This window comes from Phyllostomus hastatus, unplaced genomic scaffold (assembly GCF_019186645.2).
Source record: "Phyllostomus hastatus isolate PE091 unplaced genomic scaffold, TTU_PhHast_1.1 phas_scaffold_39, whole genome shotgun sequence".
NCBI lineage: Eukaryota > Metazoa > Chordata > Mammalia > Chiroptera > Phyllostomidae > Phyllostomus > Phyllostomus hastatus.
In genome coordinates this window covers 13,113,677-13,135,969 of record NW_025334028.1, presented here as the reverse complement: position 1 = coordinate 13,135,969, position 22,293 = coordinate 13,113,677, and the positions used below count along the sequence as shown (strand labels likewise).

Sequence of the window (22,293 nt, the reverse complement as noted above, 5' to 3'; positions counted from 1 at the left end):
GTGACAGCATGGATGGTTCTAGAGAACACAATAGTTTTAAAAACTATTATTTACTATTTCATAATAGCACAGTAAATTATTAAAAATTCTCCTGCAGTTGACTAATATGCACATTACTTTTCTGAGAAGAAGCATAATAAGTGGAAATCCACTTCATCTACACAAAGGAAAGGGAGCCATGGATTTCGGGGAGACAGTTCCCTGTACTGAAAACTGAGTCCCTCCTGCTTCAGATGCACCTGCCATTCCCTGGCTCTGCTTCTGCAGGGCAGACGGCTCCTACCAGCACTCGCCCAGGAGGCAGCAGGCCTGCACCTACAGCTTACTGCTGTGCCCTCACAGTGACGGATCATATGGATAAATGTTAAGTTGAGGCACATGGTTTTTTATGACTTTTTTATATTTAGTCACATCCAGATATCGGGAAATGAGAGCCAACATGTTTTTCAGATACTGGACTCTTTGTTTGATTTTTTTGGTCGTTTAATCTTTATTGTACTTTTTCCATTACCATTTAGTCCCCTTATGCCCCCACCCCTCAGCTTTGTTTGATTTTTAAAGATAAGATCATCTTAAAAGATTTGTAGTGTAGTTTGTAGCAATTTGTTTTTTAGCCTTTGAGATTTAGTCATGTATGTTTTAAGTATGGTAATTAATGATCTGAGCTTTGTTGAAGGAATATAGCTATCTCTACACATTTTTATTGCTGAGTTCATACTATATTATATGTCATAGCAAAATTATTTCGCAGTCTCGTTAAAAATTCTGTAGACAGGATAATGGCTGAATAATCTTTCATCATATAGATGTACCCAAATTACCCATTATAGTAATTTGGCTATTTAGAATGCTTACATTTTTGCCTGTTACAAATGAAAATATGATGAGCATATTTTTCATGTAGTTTGTCCTCATATTTGATTTTTTCCAGAGATTATTTTACTACAGTGGTTCAGGGGGCACCAGAGAAATAAAGTTATGGAAAGTTTTAACTATCAATGCACCAAAAAAAAGAGAGAAGAAAATGAGTTGCACTCTGGGGCTCTAATGTGGCTTTTATGTAAAAATGTCTTTCTTTCCTTCTTGCAATTCTGATACTTACCATGAAACCAAATGAAGAGACTAGTGGTAGGCACAGGTACTGAGGGTTGATTATCTGGGTTGTATGTGTAGTTTGCCACTAAGTCACTGGGACAGATAACTCAAACTCTTTATCACTCAGTTTCCTCATAGATAAATGGTAATAATAAAATAATAGTAGTCCCTGTCTCTTGGGGTTGTTCTGAGAATTAAATATTGTGAGAATTAATTTACGTAAACCTCTTGAAAATGTGTCTTACACAGAGTAAATGCTCACTAAAATGCTCACCTAAGAAAATATTTTCTAATTTTATATTCTTAAAAGTTATTCTTTTGTTTCCAATCCCATTGCATCTTAAATAGTAGAGTCGCTTAAATTCCTTCTTAATCAGACTATCCCATACCTGAAAATACATGCATGGAATGTGCTCTTTTTAAGATTTCTGGAATTGTTAGTATTTTAGTTGTACACATAAATCACACAGATCCTTATCTCAAATAGCCAGTGGCAGAATTCTTCTGAACAAAATGTTTTTCATAGATGGTTTGGGATCTTTTAGATTTTTCACCCTCAAGCACAAAAGTTATCATGAAGAAAACACTAACATAAAGAAGCAAAGTGTGGTGTGAATTAGTGGATATGTTCAGTGGAAAGAGGGAGCAAGTCACCCAACCAGAATCCAAACCAGTAGCCATTTTCCTGCCACAGCCACACATTATGAGAAGGCTGCAGGTGGTCTTTCCAGACACATTCACTCCATTTATTACAGACTAATAAGGCTTTTGCCCCAATTTGGAGTCCCTGCCCAACACAGCTTAGCTGAGCCTCATGATGCATTAGTGACATTTGCCTAGACAAGGCAGGCCTAAGAGCTTGTCTGTTCCCGCTAAAAGTTAATTTTGACCTATTACATCTTAACATGCCAATGCCAAAAAAAAAAAAAAAAGGAGTATGGAACTACAAGAAAAGTATATCAAGAGGAGCTGCCTCAATACACATTTCTTCTTCCCATCTGTGAAGCAGAGTTTTTCAACTTCAGCTCCACTGACATGTTGAGCCAAATAATTTTTTTTCATGGTAAGCTGTCTTGTTAATTGTAGAATGTTTAGTCACATCCCTGGCCTCTGCCCACCAGATTCCAATAGCACACATCTTCACTCCCATCAACAACAACCCAAAATGTTTACAGACAAAATTGGCTTCAAGTGAGAACCACTGCTTTAAAGCCACACAATAATTACATGTTCCTTGTACCCTTGGGCTCTGCTGGCTGGTGTCATAGTCCTCCTCAGAGACTTCCGTGATGAAAGGGGCCTTGAGCACCACCTCCCAGTTCACCACTACACTGTAGACAGCCTGAAATGGACACCCAGAAGCACACAAGTAAAACTATCCCCTCTGCCTACTTTATAAGGCCAAGGCTAAAATCATGTATTCCTAAAAACCTCAATTCTAGATATAGTAAAGAAAATGATCTCTTCCTTTCTCTCAAAGTTAATACATTACTGAAATTAATTATATCACTAAAACATCAGGGTTTAAAATCACTCTTCATTTTCTTCCTAATAATTTTCTATAGTGAAAATGTATAGTGTTAAGGTGCATATTCAAGAATATTTCATTAATCACTTTTAAAAGTGTACATTCCCTTCAAAATATGTGTATAGATCCACACTTACATCAGTCTCAGAGCTACTGAGCTACTTTTTTTCTAGCAAACTTTATAAATAACCCATAAGCTTCATGTGGTATTTTCAGGTTCTTTGAACAAGCTCAATTCTTTACTACTTTGGTATATATTAATAATTAGTACATATTATAAATTATATAATATTTATGGTTAATGAAAATCACATCTAAGTTATTTCTGTAGAAATTAAATTAGCACTGAAATTCATTTAGATTGGTGTAAACTGGCAAATGGAATCAGCTGCAGTACTCTATGAACTATAGTTAGTTTATAATTTCTAAAATTGTTTTCTTGTTTTCCTTGGTTTTCATGAGCTTATGAGTGCCCTGTAGAGCAATACAACCAAACTGTTAATTGGTAATAATCAGATTTGGGCAGATTTTATATGACAACAAAATGAAAGCTAGCTTTTTTTCTTTCTTTTCTTTTCTTTTTTTTTTTTTTACTGTATTTGTTTTTAGAGAGGGGAAGGAAGGGAGAAAGAGAGGGAGAGAAACATCAATGTGTGGTTGCCTCTCAAATGCCCCCTACTGGGAACCTGGGACTGCCCTGCTGGGAATCGAACCAGGAACCCTTTGGTTCACAGACCGGTACTCAGTCCACTGAGCCACACCAGCCAGGGTTGAAAGCTAGCTTTTATTGCATATTTGCTTCTTGCTACGTTTAACTCTTTTCTGAATTATCTTTATATATTATTTTTATGTAATCCTCCCAGGGACATGAATTTTTATATATGTATGTACATAATTGTCCCCCTATTATCCTAGTCTCTTGGTCAGTCAGTATCTTGGGAATATCTTGTAATTGAAACTTGTGTTGTGTGACAGTATGTATTTATTAATGGGTTCAAAATGTTGCTACTTTATGGTAAAATGTTAAAAATAATAACATAAAGAAGAGGAAGAGAGGGAAGGAATAGAAGAAGAGAAATAGCAAGAAGATGAGGCTGTAATCTCTGTCTCCAGAGATCTAGTTGAGGTCATATAATCTGGCAAATTAGCATAATTATGAATGAAGTTTAAGGTAGCACATGGCATGTTATCAAGTGTAGATTGTGCTACAGGAATTCAAAGTTGAGAAAGCTCATTAAGACCTGAGGTTAGTTGGAGAAGCAGTGTGGGTAGTGGATTCTTATCTCGACTTCAAAGAAAGTTAGGGTTTGGTTTGCTCTTCTACAATCCATGAGTAGCCAGTGATAAGCTGATGACATTCCAGGTGGAAAAACCAGCATCCTAGATATGAGTTGATCCAAGGGTTTGAAATTTTTCTACAATTCCAACATGATTTATATACATTTTTAGGAAAACAATATTGGTTGTATTCACATTCTTTATGGTGTAGAATAAGAGAGCACGAGGGTATTTCTGGTGTGGGAGGGAGCACATAACCTCAGATGTGAGAAGTTAGTACACCCAGTATTTGGCACTTGCGTCACCCATGATTTCAGAGATACAAGAGTACTGAAAAGTTGTGTTTTCCCTATTTATTTCCTTAATTAAAAATTATTTATCATAATTTGCTCTATAAAGAGGATTGCAATAGAAATTATTAACAGACTGGTTTGTAGTTTGCTTGTTGGTAGAAAATATGTCTAGACATCTTTCTGACATTGGCATTCTTTACTCAGTGATTTTCAGTATTTTTTTCTGCCTCTTTGTATTTTTTATTTCCTTCACTCCAGGTTACAATCTGATATACTCTCATAATCTCTTACTATATAGAATAATTATTCTAAGGAGTGTTAGGCTTGAGAAGATTTGTATCAGAATGCCGGAGAGGAGTATGGGCCACATATGGTTTGAAGGTTCCCCTTGGAAATGTTGGTATCTTCCATATGCTTACCTGGCAGGGGAGATACCATGATCACAGAAAATTGGTATCTCCCCTTCACTGTGCTCTTTGCTATATAAGAATTTTTATATGTATTTTAAAATCCATACCTACATTGATACTTTTGGAGTGTTAATATATTAGATTATTAATAAACTTAAATTATCTCCAGTAACTTAATTTGAAGGATTTTTTAATTCCTCTCTCTCTCTCTTTTAAATTTTACTTTCTAGATCCCAAAGTCCAAGAGTGAGGGATCTATTCAGGTCTACAGGGTACCACAACCAGATCTTTCCGATGGTGTTCCTCAGGTCAGCCTGCGGCTCAGTCATAGAAAACCCTGCTGGAATGGCATGAATTCAGCAGAGGACATTTGTGGGGACAAGTTGGCATCCAGGTTGGCATGTTTTCTTTGTTTACATGTTACATATTGCATTCTCTGCTCTGATGTACAGGCCCAGATATGTAGATATGTTTGTATTTATTACCACTGGGGTCAACAGGATGCTGATCAGTAAAACCATTTATAATTCACTCTGAGATTTGAGAATATTCTGACTAATAGTTCTTATCACAGAAGCATTCCTGCTTTGTTATATTTTATTTCTATATTAAAACAAATTATGGCCCTGACTGGTGTCACTCAGTGGGTTGGGCATCATCCCACAAACCGAGGGGTCACCAGTTCGATTCCTTGTCAGGGTTCATGCCTGGGTTGCTGGCTCGGTCCCCAGTTGAGGGAGTGCAAAGGATAACTGATCAATGTTTTTCTTGTGCATAGATGTTTCTCTCCCTCTCTTTCTCCCTCCCTTCCCCTCCTCTAAAAATAAATAAATAAAACTTTAAAGAAAAAACAAATTATATAATCAATCGGAACATGTCGTACACTCAAATAAAAGTTGGAAGAGTTATGCCTTTTCATAGTATGTTCAGTGGCCAATATTATCTACAATTAAAGTGGACATCAGAGTTGTTACTGGAATCCACTCTCACTAATAAATTTTGAATATTGCCTTTTAACCATTATGTTGCACAGAACAAACTATTTTTGTATACTTGAAGAAAAAGGCATGCAATTTTTAAAAAATGAGTAAAATGGAGTCTAAATCTTATTTACTTATAGCATAAAGAATTCTGTTTTAAGAATGCTTTTACTTTTTATAACTTAAAACTTGTTTCTGAAATTTAAAAAGTTAGAAGACAGGGAGCTCTAAAGAATTGAAAGATATTTAAGACATTAAATAGGTAAATAATATAGTTAAAGAGCTTACCACTTTGGATTGTCTTATAGAAAAGATGAAGTTTTTGTTGGATTTAAAAGATGAAGATAATTTAAATTGAGGGGAAAAAAAAGACAAGGCTCTTACAAATAGGCCTAGTTAGGAAGTGCGGTGGGTGTTCCAGAAATATTGGACAGGTGTCACTTAAGGAATTATCCAGAGATAGCCTGGGAAGGTAAAGTAAGGCCAGGCCATCAAGGACCTTGACTGCCATCCGGAATTGTTTTTATATTCAGTCTTCACAGATCATATGTTCGGCACTTAACCTCTGGTTCCAGGAGCGCTTTAGGACAGGAGACGCAGCACAGAACAAAGCCAGCCAGGCCCTTGTGTTTATGGCCCTTCCATTCTGATGAAGGAGGTAATAGCAAGACGGTTAGAAAAAAATAGAAAAAAGCCCATGAAGAGTCATTTTAGCTTCGATAAATGGGGGTATTGAGAAACTAAAGCAGGTTCATGCAATAGACTAACTCAGAGACAAATAGTTTAGTTTGAGTGGTCAGAAGAGGCCTGAACTGAGACATCAAGGGGCAGGAGGAGGAGAGATCCTGTAAGGATCAAAGAAGAACAAAAGAACTGAGATAAGGAGGTGTCCAGGTAATAGGATGCCAGTGAGAGTTTCAGCTGGGGAGGGATCTGTGATGGGAACCATGGTAAGTTGGTATATCAGAAAAAGTAGCCTTCCATCGTAGCATGGAGGTCTGTTGGAAGAGCCAGAGTTTGGAAGTGGTTATATTGTTGGTTCCTTCAGCAGTTGCTACTTTTTATCGAGATCGATTTATTTGGCATACTTACTTGCTGGTTGCTGGGGATTCAGAGAAGAGACATAAGTCCTGTGTTTAGGGGGACAGAGAACAACAGAATAGAAATTCAATAATTATCATTAAATACACATTTAGTGAGTACCTAATATGTACCAGGCACTGTGAAGTGGGCTGGTGAGAAAGTCATAAATAAGATTCAGGCACCCTTCTTAAGAAGCTTCAACTATTGTCCATAGGCTGCTGTGTGAAGACAGAGAAAAGGCACAGACCACACGGGGAGATTAGGGTCAGAGAAGGTTTCAGAAGGAGAGGGACTTTTGGAGGAAGGCTAGGAGGCTAAGTAGAAGTTTACTGGGCAGGGAAATCAAGATAAGGGTGCTCCTTATCTTGGAAAAAACCCCTGACACAGGCAAGGACATTCAAGGCAGTGAGGACAACTTGGAGGAGAGTGGCCGGTGCAGCAGTGTGTTCAGGACATCTGGAGGTCAGAATGGAAAAGAGGCTAAGCTAAATAGGTCCGATCATGTACCCTGTATTAAGGAGTTTACATTTTCTCTTGAAGATGATGAGGAGTGATGGAAGAAATATACACAGGAAAATAATATAAACAGACTTGTATTTTAGAAAAGATCCTGTGGCAACAATGCAGAAGGAAAGATTAAGAGAAGTGTAAGAGGTGCTGGGAGAGCAACAAAGAGGCCATGAGACAACCCAGTGCAAACTGAGAGACCCGGCGAAGTCATTGTGGTCACTGAGGACAAGATGTGGACAAGTCAGTGTGCCCTTCCTGAGGAAAGAGAGAGATGGGCTCTTGCTTAGAGGAGTTTTAGGGTTGGGTTGTTTGTTTTTGCTTCATTTGGGATATTCTAATAGTACTTTAATAAATGAAATATGTGTAGGTTTATAAACATAACAAGTGGTGTTCATGGAGAGAAAGAAGCTGATGTTACAGGGCAGAAAATAATAGAACAAGGACCTCCAGGACGGAATCCAGAGACCAAGTAGTGACTCCCTGAGTAAGGCAGGTGGGCACCTTGTGCACGGTGAGGGTGTCTTCACATCTTAGCCTCTGTGAAGGAGTGAGCCCCTGACCGTGTGCAGTAGGCAGTTGAAGAACAAGCCTGTTCCTCAAAGGAAGGGCATGATCAGCAGAAGAACTAGAACTAGCCTTGGTTAATGAGGAGCACTTTAGAAGAGAATAAGGGGCACAGATACAAAACACTGGGACTTTTTAATGTTTCCTTCTCTAGTTTAAAAACCAGGGTCAAACAGCTGGCTAACAAGAACTAGTGTAGATGTTATCTTCCCAAATTAATTTTTAAAAAATTATGCCAAAATGCCTGAAGTTAAATGATGAAAAGAAAATTTCAAATGTTTGTTGTTTATACCTTCATTCTTACTCATGGAGTCAGAAAAGAAAAAAGTTTCCTGCTTCTAAAAGTAGCAAGAAAAGAGCTTCCTGTTTGGAGAATGAGATACAAACCAAGTGCTTCTGAGATACAACTCAAGTGAACTTATGGAGAGAAGGCTCTGCTAACTTTCCTCTAGCCACTCTTTGTTCCGCTGGTCAGCATATGCCAGTTCAAACAAATGCATATTAATGTTTATGAATTTCCTATATACTTAGCAAGTTTTTTAAAGTACAACCTGTAAGGACTGACTCCGTCACACTCAGCAACCTTGCAGGTTTAAATGGAACAACAAACCTTGCTACCTGCCGTCAAGCAGACGATCCGTCAGCTTCTTGCCTCTATTGAAATCAATAGTATCTGTTTAGAGATTTTTACTTTTTGTATACCTGTTAATAGATTGTGATACAAATCATCGAAAGACAAGTGGAGATACTTACAATAATTTTAACCAAAAATAAGTTTTAAATCATTTATAGATCTTTGAAGTAACAGAATAGACATTGTGCCAATTTTCATTTCAAAAATAAACATACGAAGCTGTTTTCATTTACAGTTACTTTCCAGAACAAGGTATTTGTTAGTTAATAAATTTTAAATAGATAAAAATAGTGTGTGTTTTGTATGTACACAAACAACACTTTTCTCTAACTCTTTAGGTAAGATTCCACTTTTTAACAGTTTATTAGTTCCCCTGGTTTTAAACACAAAGGCTAGCAGTGTGTGTGAAGTGTATTATTATGTCCCTCTTCCCTAATACAATATTTACTTTGGCTTACCAACTTTGTTTCAAGCAATTGTCAAGAAGCTATTATCTGAGCTTTCCCTAGTACTGATTTTAATTTATTTTTAATTATATTTTATTGATTATGCTATTACAGTTGTCCCAGTTTTTCCCCCTTTGTCCTCCTCGACCCAGCACCCTCTACTTCCTCAGGCAATCCCCATGCCATTGTTCATGTCCAGGGGTCATGTCTATATATGTTCTTTGGCTACTCCATTTGCTATACTGTACTTTACATCCTCATGGCTATTCTGTAACTACATATTTTATATTTCTTAATCCCCTCATCTCTTCACCCATTCCCCCACACCCTCTCCCACCAGGCAACCATCAAAACACTCTCCATACCCATGGTTCTGTCTCTGTTCTTCTTGTTGACTTATTTGTTTTTAGATTAAATTGTTGATAGATATATATTTATTGCCATTTAATTTTTCATAGCTTTGATCTTCTTTTTCTTAAATAAGTCCCTTTAATGTTTCATATAATAATGGTTTGGGGATGATGAACTCTTTTAGCTCTTGTCTTGGAAGCTCTTTATCTGTCCTTTGATTCTCAATGATAGCTTTGCTGGGTAGAGCACACTTGGCTACAGGTCCTCTCGTTTCATGACTTTGAATATTTCTTGCCAATCTCTTCTTGCCTGCAAAATTTTTTTGAGAAATCAGCTAACAGTCTTATGGGACCTCCCCTGTAGGTAACTAACTTCTTTTGTCTTGCTGCTTTTAAGATTCTCTCTTTATCTTTAACCTTTGGCATTTTAATTATGATGTGTTTTGGAGTGGGCCTCCTTGCATCCATCTTGTTTGGGATTCCCTGTGCTTCCTGGACTTCCATTTCCATTTCCTTCACCAAATTAGGGAAGTTTTATTCCATTATTTTTTCAAATAGATTTTTAATTTCTTGCTCTTTCTGTTCTCTTTCTGGCACCCCTATGATTCAAGTAATGGAATGCTTGAAGTTGTCCCAGAGGCTGCCTACACTATCCTTGTTTTGTTTTAGATTTATTTTTCTTCTTGACGTTCTAATTAAATGCTTTTTTCTTCCTTATGTTCCAAATCATTGATTTGATTCTTGACTTCTTCCACAGTACTGTTGTTTCCATGTAAACTGTTCTTTATTTTAATTAGTGTATCCTTCATTTCTGATTGTATCTTTCTTATGTTGTTGAGCCCTCACTAAGTTCCTTGAACATCCTTATAACCAGTGTTTTGAACTCTGCATCTGATAGATCGCACTTCTTCTCTATTTTGTTTAGTTCTTTTTCCAGAGTTTTGATCCGTTCCTTCATTTGGGCCATGTTTCTTTGTCTCCTCATTTTGGCAGCCTCTCCATGTTTGTTTCTGTGTGTTAGACAGAGCTGCTTTGACTCCATGTCCTGGTAGTGTGGCCTAATGTAGTAAGTATCCTGTGAGGTCCAGTGGCACAGCCTACCCTATCACCCAAGCTGGGTACTTGAGGTGTGCCCTCTATGTGGGCTGAGTACACACTCCTCTTGTAGTTGAGCCTTGGTTGTTGTTGTCAGGTCAATGGGAGGGACTTACCCAGGCCAGTCAGCTTCAAGGATTGGCTGTGACCACTGACCACCAATCTCTGCTCTCCATGGAGGATCAGTTGTCAGGGGCAGGGTGATGGTACTCCAGCATGGTCTGTAGCTGTCCACTGGGTACACAGGCTCTGGGTATTCCCAGGCCAAGGTCAGCCCACACCTGTGTTCTGCCCTGGACCACTCTGCATGAGCTATAAAGTAATCTGACATAGCTGCTATTTGTGCTGGGCCTGGAGATTCCCAGGTGAAGCCAAGCAGTGAATCCAAGCTGGCTGCTGCTAGTGCTAGGTGTGGGGCTCCTTAGCAAGAGGTACAGGGGCTAGGGGCTTACTGAGTCCGGCTGTTGCATGTTTGATAGGATTGAGGAAGTTGTGAAACATAAGGCAAGATCAGCCATTCATATGAAAAAGTCACCATTAACAGTTTGGGTGGGCCCAAGTTGGGTGGGAGAAAGTCTCAGAGGATCTCCAGGGCTAAGCAAATAGTGTTATCCAGGTTGATGGAGTCTCAGATGTGGCACCCACCTGCCAGCTGTATGGCTCTGGGGGGTGGGTACAGAAATGGGACAATAGCCTCTGCCCACCTTTCTGTCTGGGGGATAGCTGTCTCCCAGATCCTGCCTTGATGCCAGACACTTCAGCTCCTCCCTGTATGCCACTGGTGTCTTTCAAGCTGCTACCCTGGTGCTGGAGCTCAGATAGAGTGAGTCCAAGTGTGTGTGTGGGCCCTTTAAGGGGGACTGCTTGGGACGCCAGAAGTTTCTTCCACCGACTCAATCCCCACTGGTTTTTGCAGCCAGAAGTTATAGGGACTTATCTTCCCAGCACCGGAACCCTGGGCTGGGGGCTGTGGAGCTGAGACTCCTGGCTCCCGAGATATACCTCCAGAATTTTTATCCACCACACATGGATGTCAGACCCTCCCCATTCTGACTCTCCACCCCTACTACCAGTGTGAATGGATGTAGATTCTTTAATTCTGTAGTTGTCTGACTTCCACTCAATTCAATTTCTGATGGCTTTGAGTGATGGTTTTCCTGTAGTTTAGTTGTAATTTTGATGTGGTTGTGTGAAGAGGCAAGCCGTGTTTACCTATGCCACCATCTTGGAGATCTTGATATTTTTTTTTTATTCTTTGAAAAAGAAAAAAATTGGGTAAAATCTATTACTGTTTGACCTATGATTATAAAACAAAATCACTGTTTACCCTTATTAAAATTAGTGTAACACATCTATACACAACATTGTGACTTTCAGCAGATTTCCAGGACTTTTCAGAAGTAATTTTTGGCTGACTGATTTTTTATGTTTTTTATAACTTTGAATTTTTTTAGTTTAGACTTTGTTCAATATTTTGTCACAGGTTGAATCACTTTGATTTTTTCACCTCTTAGTTTCAGTTCTTACACATAGTCCCATTTCTTCTTGAGATATAATAGAAAGAGGCATTGTTACCAGCAAGTGTTTATTATTTTTCTGCTCTCAAGGTAGTGGCCATAAAAACAAAAGCACAGAGGATTAACACATTTTAAAATGTGATGTTTTGAGAAGCCAAAGAGGAGCTAAACATAATTTACTGCTTATTGACTAATTTATATCTTGAGACATTATTTATTAAGATGAATAACATTTTTCTTTATTTCTATAATTGTCTAAAATTGGCACTGAAGATACAATGATATAAAAAAATCATTTCTCTAATTTTAATACAATTTCTTACAGTTAGAGTGGCTTCATGAAAAAAGCTTAAGGTTAAATATCTTTTTATTTTGGTAGAACTTAGTGGAGTGATCTATTTTATACTGAATTCTGAACTGAAGACAGAGTGTTTAGTGACATGTTCATTCAGTGAAAGCATTAGTTAATCCATCTACATCATCTAAAACTGACAGAAGCAATTCCTAAAATACTGTTAAGAATTCTTTTTTATAATTAAGATGTGTGCTTACTAGAATTTCCCACAGACTGAAAAGCACAATTTCTAATCATACATGCCTACATTAAAAAAAGCAAATGCCTGTCCTTCTCCACCATGTAAGCACAGTGTACAGGTCCGGGGGGTCCGAGGCAGTCACAGAAAGGAGGTTATCGGACAGGTTCATCCCATGAGCAAGGTTGGAACAGTCTGGTCCCTCTTGCTACACATGATATTCTTGTATTTTTCCTTTTAAATATACCAAGGAATAAAACAACACAAAAACTATAGCTATTAACTAGTATGTTAATAAACACGCCATTTAAAAATTTTCTTTGAAGGGAAAATTACATTTCATCCTAAATGAGTAAAAGTTTTGTATTATATGAGAAGTGCAACATGTTAAAATAATTTGAAACTTAAGGGATAACTATCTTATTTTGTGTTAACATGCAAAATAGATAAATGATCATGCTTTTCATGTTTCTAGCACTATAATATAACATTACTTTCGGAATTTTAAAATTTTTAAACTTGTTGAGAACAGGATTGATATCTTTAGTCTTTAGATGTTAAATAGTAATTATAATGTTTTATTTGAAAGGTAAAGTATTTCCTTAAATGTGTAGTTTTCTTAAAGCCAGTGGAAAATCTCTAGTTTTGTTCTATAAAGTCAGATTGAAGATTCAAGAAACTATATATTGTATGATTCCATTGATACGAAATGTCCAGAAAAGGCAAATCTGTAGAAACATAAAGTAGAGTTGTGATACACTGGGGGTGGGGGGCAGAGGTGAACTGCAGATGCCCTGAGGGTCCTCACTGGGGGCAATGAAAGTGTTCTGAAACTGATTTATGGGGATAGTTACACCACTATGTAAACTTACTAAAAATCATCAAACTGTACACTTGCAAACTTGGATTTTATGATGTATAAAATATACCTCAATAACATTATTTAAAAATATACAAATACAAAAAAATGTTGGGATAAAGAGAAATGGATATGCTTTAACAAGACAGTCACTTGATTGGAAATTCCTAAAATACTAAAATATTGTTATAAGTACACGCTATCTGCGGAAGAAGTTTTATTTGTTACATTTTAAGAGAATTTGTTCCTTCTGTACTTCTCATGGAATGTAACAGAACACAGTGGCAGAAATAAAGGTCAGGTCCTCAAGAAAGATGATTCATAGGAGGGAGGAAAAAGGAGGAAGAATTCTTTGTTTTGTCATCCTGGAAGGATTCTAGTTTGTGGTTTACTGTGCTGTAATCAAAAGTTATTGAAGTGATCAATATTTCAGGGAGACATGGAAATAAAAACAGAAAAACATCTTGGGAGTATCACAAAAAAAGGTAGAGGCCTGTTGTTAATGAGTAGGAAAGTCACCTAGTGTGCTTCTGTATCAACAGAAGTTCATGGTCTCCTTTCCTATAGATGGGAGTCCTGTAGGCATACTAAAAATTAGTGAAAGTTTTGTACTCGATTCCTACATAAAGCAATAATTCAGAGTGATTAAAATGCTCTCATTTTCTGTAAAAAGAATGAATAAATAGCTATTCAGACTATGACAATTACTTACCTAAAGTAATATGATGAAGAATATAGAGTCAAAATGCCTTTGCTTATGTTAAGGAAGTGTTCTTAATTTGATATGTAAATGAGGGAAAGTACTATCAATCACTTTTCAGTGTGCATTAAAGAGATCTTTCCCTGGAGGAGCTGTTCTGCCTGAAAGAGTTATTCTATTCTAAAAGTGCTTTCCTATCCATTTGTTTCATATTTTTAAATACTTTTGAATTATATAGGGAATATATTCTTAGAAAAATTTAAAACATCACTGATAAGACTGAAGTTTCCATTGAATCTTTTGCTCTGCAATTCTAATTCCCTCCTCTGTCTTCAAGAGGTAACTATTATTACAGTTTGGTTATACATTCTTCTAGACTTCTTTCAGTGTAATTACATAGGAATATATTTTGCAAACTTTTTTACTTAAAAAAAAAAACATTTTCATCGTCCTGAATGTCTCATGGTGCTTCACATATTCTTGAAAATTTCCCATTTCCTGTACTGTTTCCTCCTACTGTGACATTCCTTTCCCCCTCTAAATTCAGCAATCTCCATCCAAGTCTCCTTCCTTGGCCACTGGGTCTCTCCTGCCTGTGGTCCCTTCCACAGCTAATCTTGTTTCAGAATGATGATATTCAAACCACTGTCTTGGACCTGAACTCAGTTCCAAGTTTCTGGTGCCTGCCAGTCATCTCTACTTTAGCCTTTCCCATAAAGTCACTATGCCCAAACACAACTTGTTTTTTTCCCCCTTTCTCTCTCAACTTGGCTGTTTCCTTCTGTCAACCATATACTCAAACCTTTCATTTAGTCAGTCACTAAAGCTTGTCAATATTTCCTTTTCAAGTATTTCCAACATCCCTTTCCTCCCCCAATGATCTCAAACCCAGTTTAGGCCTCCATCACCTTATAGTTTGATAATTGCTACGTTTTCTGCACTCCCCTAACTTATGGATTCATATTCTTCACACAAGTTGGTCCTATATCTCCATACAACTTTAACTCCTAACTCCATACATGACTTCTGGATTTATAGCTCCCATCTTGAACATTCTACTGAGCCATACTCCTATGGCACTCCAACTAGCAGACTTTTCAGCCTCATCCCTCAAATATCTGAAACTCTTCTCTTGCCCCACTCTTAACCTTCTGTTTATAACCAACCAATTCCAGAATGTTCCTTGACAATTTCACTGTCTTTGTTCTGCCTCATCACTACCTGACTCATTACCACCTCTCCAGACACAGAAATGTAAACAGACCATACTTTTGCTCAGAACCATTTAGTAGCTGACATGTGCCCAGCCTACAAGACACCCCTTGTTCTATCCTTACCTGTCTTTTTCGCATACCTACAACCACCATGTAACCCACACTTTCCAACTATCTTGGTTTCAGATATTCTCTTTAAAATTAAATCATGTATAAGATTTTGTCTTGATATTTGCTTTAAAAATTATGGAGGAAGATTACAAAATAGGAGGTCACCCTCTCATATCTCCCCCACAGCAACAATAACTTGGCAGCCATCCATGGACAGAGGTGCCCTGTGGGAGCTTTGCGATCCAGGTGATAGGCTACAAAACCCCAGTAGAGCTCATGACAGAAGCAGGCCATTTTAAGAAGGTATGTCCACACCCAGTGGCAGGTTCCAAAACTGTGATTCCATAACTGTGGCTACTGACCTGGGTTCAGCTACAGCCCTATTTGGCCTTGGTCCTCCAACCAGCATCATCCTCCAAAGGACCAGGTAGAAGCCAGTTCACCCATGCCTTAGGTAATAGGTCCACTGACCTCAGTCCCAGCCATGAACCCTGAAGTGGCTCCTGACCTTCCTCTGGCACTCTCAGCCTTAGCCTAGAAATAATCCTTATTTACCCAAGGGCTTAGCAAGAGACTCTTGACCCCAGAGGCAGCTGACCAATTTCAGTCTGACTGAGGATCCTAAAGGAGTGTTGTCCCTCACTCTAGCCCCTCCCAGCTATGATCCAGAGTATTACTGCCTGCCCAAGGATCTGTCAGGACACACTCTTCTAAGCCCCCAGAGGCAGGCCCATTGAACTTGATTTGTCTGTGGATCCTTGGAACAGCTCCATGATGTAGCTTCAGTCCCACTCAGTCATATTCTAGGTGAAATTCTACCCACCCAAGAGTGTTGGAGGGAGTATACCCAATCACACCCCTATAGGCAGAGCTGCAGACCTCAGTTCTAGCCCCTTTTCAGGCACAGAGAATGGCCTAAAGTGACAGAACCCTCCCATGGACCTGGAAGGGGCCACACTCATCCACTCACCTGGTGATAGGCCAGTTATCTGTGAACACTGAAGCAGACCTTTTTCCCAGGCCTACTGACCAAAGTTCTAGAGTCAGTCCCATCATCCCAAGGACCAGGCAGGATCCATGCCTGCCTAAGCCCCTGGTTAAGTCTTCCAGGTAGGTCCTCCAACTGCAGACACAGCAGCAGCCATATGACCTGGCTTCAGCCATGCTTAACTGAGATTCCAGGGGTGATTCCATAAGCCCAGGAACCCAACAGAAGGTCTTTTCCTGATGAAATCAGTTTGTAAAAACCAGAAGAGGTATTTGCTTGTTCAAATACACAGATACCAACACAGGGCTACACAGATCACAAAGAACCAGGCAAACATGAATTCACAGAAAGAAACTAAGAAAGCTCCAGTAACAAAACCTAAATAAATGGTGATATATAAACTGTCTGAAAATAATTCTAAATAACCATCTTTAAGAAGATCAATGAGCTGCAAGTGAACACAGATAGACAAGTAAATGAAATTAGGAAAATAGTATGTGAACAAATTGAGAAGTTTAATAAAGTATAAACAATAAAAAAGAACCAAACAGAAATCATGCAGCTGAAGAACACAGTGACACAACTGAAAATTCAATAAGGAACTTCAACAGCAGACTCAATTGTAAAGAAGAGTCAGCAGATTTGATAGTAGGTCATTTAGAATTTGTAGAGGAAGAAAAAGAATTAAAAAGTGACAAAAGCAGGTAAGACATATACAACACCATCAAGTGAATGAACATTTAAATTGGGAGTTCCAGAAGGAGGAGAGAGAAAGAGGAAGAAAGTTTATTTAAAGAAATAATGAGTGAAAACTTCCTGAATATTAGAAGTAATATAGACATTCAGATGCATGAAGCTCAAAGGACCCCAAGTAAGATTACCTTCAGACATTATACAGATTGTCAAAAGTCAAACACAAAGAGATCATTTTGAAAGCAGCAAGGGAAAATCAACACATCACATACAATAAGCAGATTTTTCAGTAGAAACCTTGTAGGCCAGCAGGGAGTAGAATTATATATTTAAAGTTTGAAAGAAAAACCTACCAACCAAGAACACAATACCCAGAAAAGCTGTCCTTTAGAAATGAAGTGAAGATAAAAAACATTCTCAAACTAAAGTTTAGGGGACTTACCACCACTAGACCTGTCTTAGAAGAAAGGTGAAAGGAAACTATTCAAGATGAGACCAAAGGAAGCTAAGTAACACATAAACAAAGTATTAAACTCACTAGTAAATTCAGAATACTCTTAATACTGTAATTGTGGAATGTAAATCACTTGATTCTAGTATAAAAGTTAAGATATAAGTATTAAAAATAACTATAGCTACAATAACTTGTTAATGGATGCACAATATAAAAATGTGAACTGTGACATCAATAGCATAAAATGTTATGATGAAGAAAAAGTAAATTTTAAAGTTGTTGTATACAACTAAAGTTGTTATCACCTTAAAATAGACTGTTGTATATATTTTATGTAAGCCTCATAGTAACCACAAAGAAAAACAACCTCTAATAAGTATACAAAAAATAAAGAGAAAGGAATCAAAGTATACCACTACAAAAAAAAAAATTAACCAGTAACAAAAGAAGACAAAGAAAGGATTAGAGGAACAAAACAACTGCAAAACAGAAAGTCATTACCATGAAGACACAGCCAAGTGGAAAGGTATTTTGTATTCATTGACTAGAAGAATCAATATTGTTAAAATGTCTATATTATTCAAAGAGATCTACAGATACAATTCAATTCCTATCAAAATTTTAGTGGCATTTTTTACAGAAATAGAAAAAATTATAAAATTCATATGAAACCACAAAAGACCCCAAATAGCCACAGAAATCTTGAGAAAGAAGTACAAACCTGGACACATCACACTTCCTGCTTTTAAACTATATTACAAAGCTATAGTAATCACAGTAGTATGCTACGGGCATTTATAAAAGACATATCAGTGGAACAGAACAGAGAGCCCAGAAATAAACCCATGTATATACAGCCAACTAATCTTTTTATTTTATTGAAAAATAAACAAGTCACATTAATTTATTGACAACACATAGTTCAACTAGTCTTTGACAAGGACACCAAGAATACACAGTGGAGAAAGAATAGTCTCTTCAATAAATGGCAGAAAAGCTAGATATTAACATGCAAAAGAATGAAACTGGATCTCTATCTTATATCATCCTCAAAAATTAGCTCAAAACAGATTAAAGACTTAAACGTGAGACCTTGAAACTGTTCAACTCCTAGAAGAAAACATTTGGGAAAAGTGCCTTGACATTGGTCTTGGCAATGATTTTTTTATATGACACTAAAAGCACAGGCAAGGAAAACCAAAATCACAAGTGGGACTGCAAGATTCAAGCAGCAAAAGAAACCATTAGCAAAATGAAAAGGCAATTTATGGAGTGGGAGAAAGTATTTGCAATTCCTACACCTAATAAGGGGTTGATATACAAAATATACAAGGAACTCACACAACTCAATAGCCACACAACAATAATCCAGTTAAATTTGTAGGCAAAGGAGATATTTTTTCAAAGAATACATAGGAATCACCAGCAGGTATATAAAAACATACTCAGCATCCCTATTCCTCAGGGAAATCCAAATTAAAACCACAATGAGGTATCACTTTACACCTGTTAGAATGTTCTCAAAAAGGCAAGAGGTAAGTGTTGATGAAGGTGTGGAGAAAACGGAACCCTTAAACACGGTTGGTGGGAATGTAAATTGGTGAAGACGTGAAAATCAGTGTGGAGTTTCCTTAAAAAAGTAAAAATGCGGTCAATTAATATTTGACAAAGGAAGCAGCAGCATAAAATGGAATAAAAATAGCCTCTTCAACAAATGGTGTTGGGAGAACTGGACAGCTCCCTGCAAAAAAAATGAAACTCCAGCACCAACTTACACCTTATACAAAAATAAATTCAAGGTGGATAAAAGACTTAAATATAAACCATGACACCATTAAAGTCCTAGAGGAGAACGTAGGCAGGAAAATCTCAGATATTTCATGCAGAAACTTTTTTACTGACATGTCTCCTAGAGCAAGGGACATAAAGGAAAGAATAAACAAATGGGACCTCATCAAAATAAAAAGCTTTTGCACAGCTAAAGAAAACAGTATCAAAATAAAAAGAGAACCAACTGTATGGGAAAACATATTTGCCAATGATACCTCAGACAAGGGTTTAATCTCCAAAATATATAAAGAACTTACACGACTCCACTCTAAGAAGACAAGTAACCCAATTAAAAAATGGGTAAAGGACTTGAACAGACACTTCTCCAAGGAGGACATACAGAGGATCCAAAGACACATGAAACGATGTTAGCTATCAGAGAGATGCAGATTAAAACCACAATGAGATACCACTTCACACCAGTCAGAATGGCCATCATAAACAAAGCAACAAACAACAAGTGTTGGAGAGGTTGTGGAGAAAAAGGGGACCCTAGTGCACTGTTGGTGGGACTGCAGACTGGTACAACCACTATGGAAAGCAGTATGGAACTTCCTCAGAAAACTAAAAATGGATCTGCCTTTTGACCCAGCAATTCCACTGATGGGACTATATCCCAAGAACACTGAAACACCAATACAAAAGAACCTTTGCACCCCGATGTTCATAGCAGCACAATTTACAATAGCTAGGTGCTGGAAGCAACCTAGATGCCCATCAGTAAATGAATGGATCAAAAAACTATGGTACATTTACACAATGGAATTCTATGCCGCAGAAAGAAAGAAGGAGCTCCTACCCTTTGCAACAGCATGGATGGAGCTGGAAAGCATTATGCTAAGCAAAACAAGCCAGGCAGTGAAAGACAAATACCACATGATATCACCTTTAACAGGAAGCTAAACAACAAAACAAAGAAACAAGCAAAATATAACCAAAGACACTGAAATAAGGGACAGATTGACAGTGACCAGAGGGGAGAGAAGAGGGAATTTCAGGGGGGAATGGGTAGGGTTTACAGGAACAAATTTAAAGGACACATGGACAAAAACTAGGGGTAAGGGGTAATGGGAGGGAAGTAGAGAGGGTTGGGTGGGTGGGCTGGAATGGGAGTAAATGGGAGAAAACTGTACTTGAACAATGATTAAAATAAAATTAAAAAAGTAAAAATAGACCTACCATGTGGTCTAGTAATTTCACATCTGTGTCTATATCTAAAGAAAATGAAGTCAGTATCTCAAAGAGATATCTACACCCCCATGTTCATTGCAGAGTTGTTTGTAATAACCAAGATATGAAACCATGTAAGTGTCAGTGAATGAATGGATAAAGAAAATGTGGTATAAATAATAGTGCATTGTGATGTATACTGTGTGTCTAATATAAACATATATTTCTTGTGCATATAATATAATGTACATACACACACGAGAGAAATCCTGCCACTTGCAACAACATGGGTGAATCTGGTGGACATTTTGCTAAGTGAAATAAGTCTGACAGAGAGACAAATATCATATGATCTTATATGTGAAACCTAAAAAAGTCAAACTCACGAAAGCAGAGTTTAGAACACTGGTTGCTCTACGCTGGTTGGACTCTGAGGTGAGGGATAAGGGGAGATGTTAGTCAAAGGTACAAACTCTGAGTTATAAGATGAGTAAGTTCTGGGGATCTAATGGACAGCGTGACAACTGCGGTTAACGGTGCTGTGTTTTCTACTTGAAATTTGCTAAAAGAGTAGATCTTAACATTCTCACCACCAAAAAAAAAAATTGTAACTATGTAAGGTGATGAATGTGTTAAGTTGCATGATTGTGGTAATCATTTCACAATATATACATAGATCAAATAACATAAAATTTGTATTTGTCAATTATATCTCAATAATGCTGGAAAATTATAATGGCTTCATATATAACATTTTTCATCTGCGTCACAGTTTTTCAGGTAGCCCTGTGAAAAGAACTTCTCATCTGAAAAGTAACCTTGGATGAAGAAACCATGATTCTGAAAAGCTATTCACTTCACAAATAGTTACTGAGTTAGGTGAATTAATTCAAGATTACATATTTAGTTGATGGGCTAAGATCAATATTGGGTTGGCCAAAAAGTTCATTTGGTTTTTTTCTATAAGATGGCTGTAGTAGCACTTAGTTGTCTTTAACTTCATTCAAAACAACTTTGTTGGACTGTTTGTGACAGCTGTCTTATCAGTGTGCATTTTTTTAAAAAAATCAAAATTGGTGAATTTTAGGACTTCTGACCAAGATGGAGGCATAGGTAGACACACTGTGCCTCCTTGCGCAACCAAAATAAAGACAAAACAATTTAGAAACAAAAAAAGAAAACAGTTCCAACAGAAAATTGAACTTATGGAAGTCCGACAACCAAGGAGTTAAAAGTAGACACATTCATCCAGACCGGTAAGAGGGGCAGAGAGAGGTTGCAGCAAAGCAGTGGCTGGTGGACCCTGACCGTGCAGATGGCAGTTGGCGGACCCAGCAAGGTGGCAGATTGTGGAGGATCATGGCGTGCAAGGTGTCTGGCGGACCTCGAGGTCCCACATTCATGCTCAGATAAACCAGGTGAAACTGGGGAGAGACACACTGCACAACCCAGGGCTCCAGCATGGGGAAATAAAGCCTCAAAACACCAATTGAAAACAGCTGTGGGGGTTGAGGTGCCGGGAGAAACTCCCAGCCTCACAGGAGAGTTTGTTGGAGAGACCCACAGGGTCCTAGAACATACACAAACCCACCCACATGGGAATCAGCACCAAAAGGGCCCAGTTTGCTTGGGGAAAGTGGGAAAAGTGACCGAAATCCAGCAGAGAGCCAAGCAAGTGCCATTGTTTCCTCTTGGACCCCTGCCACACAAACAGCATCACAACCCAGCAACAGGGTTGACCTGCCCTGGTGAACACCTAAGGCTCTGCCCCTCATTACATAACAGGTGGGTCAAGAAAAAAAAAATGGCCCAATGAAAGAACAGATCAAAGGTCCAGAAAAAATACAACTAAGCGACAGAGAGGTAGCCAACCTATCAGATGCAGAGTTCAAAACAGTGGTAATCAGGATGCTCACAGAATTGGTTGAATTTGGCCACAAATTAGATGAAAAAATGAA

The 22,293-nt window shown here is 37.9% G+C and overlaps 1 protein-coding gene across 9 annotated transcripts in view; it reads left to right on the top strand.

Annotated features, from left to right (window-relative positions):
• Window positions 1-22,293, top strand: part of FAM13A (family with sequence similarity 13 member A) — a 269,131-nt gene that overhangs the window by 133,599 nt on the left and 113,239 nt on the right. For all 9 annotated transcript variants that reach the window (XM_045820022.1, XM_045820018.1, XM_045820023.1 and 6 more), the window contains one exon: window positions 4,835-4,998. In XM_045820022.1, the coding sequence (XP_045675978.1) occupies window positions 4,835-4,998 (164 nt within the window). The remainder of the gene's footprint in view (window positions 1-4,834; window positions 4,999-22,293) is intronic.